This window comes from Neophocaena asiaeorientalis, unplaced genomic scaffold (assembly GCF_003031525.2).
Source record: "Neophocaena asiaeorientalis asiaeorientalis breed wild unplaced genomic scaffold, Neophocaena_asiaeorientalis_V1.1 scaffold243, whole genome shotgun sequence".
NCBI lineage: Eukaryota > Metazoa > Chordata > Mammalia > Artiodactyla > Phocoenidae > Neophocaena > Neophocaena asiaeorientalis.
Genome location: NW_020173113.1, coordinates 580,212 through 581,367, shown reverse-complemented (window position 1 = coordinate 581,367; position 1,156 = coordinate 580,212). Strand labels below are relative to the sequence as shown.

At 54.9% G+C, this 1,156-nt stretch overlaps 1 protein-coding gene across 1 annotated transcript; it reads left to right on the top strand.

Annotated features, from left to right (window-relative positions):
• Positions 1 to 14: 14 nt before the first annotated feature.
• LOC112398802 (KRAB domain-containing protein 4-like) lies at positions 15 to 1,156 on the top strand. Its single transcript, XM_024743525.1, has 2 exons — positions 15 to 114; positions 432 to 1,156. The coding sequence occupies exons 1-2, from the start codon at positions 81 to 83 to the stop codon at positions 674 to 676; spliced, it is 279 nt and encodes a 92-aa protein (XP_024599293.1). The 5' UTR covers positions 15 to 80; the 3' UTR covers positions 677 to 1,156.

The window sequence follows — 1,156 nt, the reverse complement described above, 5'->3', positions numbered from 1 at the left end:
TCAGGGATGTGTTTGTGGACTTCACCCTGGAGGAGTGGCAGCAGCTGGACGCCACTCAGAAGAACCTCTGCAGGGATGTCATGCTGGAGAACTACAGCCACCTTGTCTCCGTGGGTGAGGGACCCTTCACAGGGTGACTGGAACGCACTCCCCAGGGCTCCCTCTCTGTCGGCTGCTGCAGCTCAGGGGCGTCTGGGCCCTGAATGAATCGGGCCTCAGGCTCATGGTCAAGAATTCATAATGGCGTTTGCACCCTGCACGGGATGTCTGTGCTGTCACCTTCTCTGTGGATGGTCTGCACTGAGGGCCCACTAGCTGGGCTCACGGGGCAGTCACCGAGGCCAGACCATCTCTGCCCTGCAAGAATGGGCCTCGGTTCCGGAATGCCTTATGTATCAATTAGAAAGTCCTCTGTCATTTCCCCTTAACAGGATTCCTCGTGGCCCAACCAGGTAGGATCTCCAGGTTGGGACAAGGAGGAGAGGAGGCCAGGATGGCAGCTGGAGAAAGCACAACACGGAGGTGTCCAGGTGAGCCCATGCCGGGCCAGTTGGGCCAGGGCAAGGGGACCTGGTGGGTCAGGGAGATCTTGGCCTCGGGGGTGCGCCCAGGAGTTCTTCTCAGAAACCCCAGACTTGGGGACACAATTCGGGTCTGGTGGAACGAGCTGCTGTGATATCCACACGATGCCCCACCTGCTGCCCCTCTGCAGCCCCTTGTTCTTGGGGTTCAGACAGAGGCAGCCACTGCTGTTCTGTAGATCCCGTCTCCACCTTCCAGCATCTGGGTGGCTAGGGAGACGTGCCCAGCCTTGTCTCCTTCCTCCTCCCTCTCCTTTCTGGAAGCTGTTGGGACTTTCCCCATCTCTTGGGCATTTGTGTGTTCATCAGAAGACAAGCAGATGGAGGGGTGATGTTTCCTCTTTACTTGGCATACTGTGGGCCCTCGAAGTCTGAAACGCAGTCTTTAACCTCAGGGAAATTATCCTACCTGGGTTACTGGAGTTGGGATGGACAAAAAAAAAAGCTTTGCTAGTGGCCTTCAGCTCTACCAGGCAAGTGAGAATGGTCTCATGGAGATTGTCCTCCAATATTTATAATGATATAATATCAATCCTATACAAACCCTTTAGGAAAATAAGGAGGAAATAATTCCC

What these genes read in the sequence shown, in the direction of transcription:
- LOC112398802 (XM_024743525.1), top strand. Translation starts at nt 81, where the DNA reads ATGCTGGAGAACTACAGCCACCTTGTCTCCGTGG. An exon ending in CAGCCACCTTGTCTCCGTGG is followed by an intron (nt 115 to 431) that starts GTGAGGGACCCT and finishes TCCCCTTAACAG; the next exon opens with GATTCCTCGTGGCCCAACCA.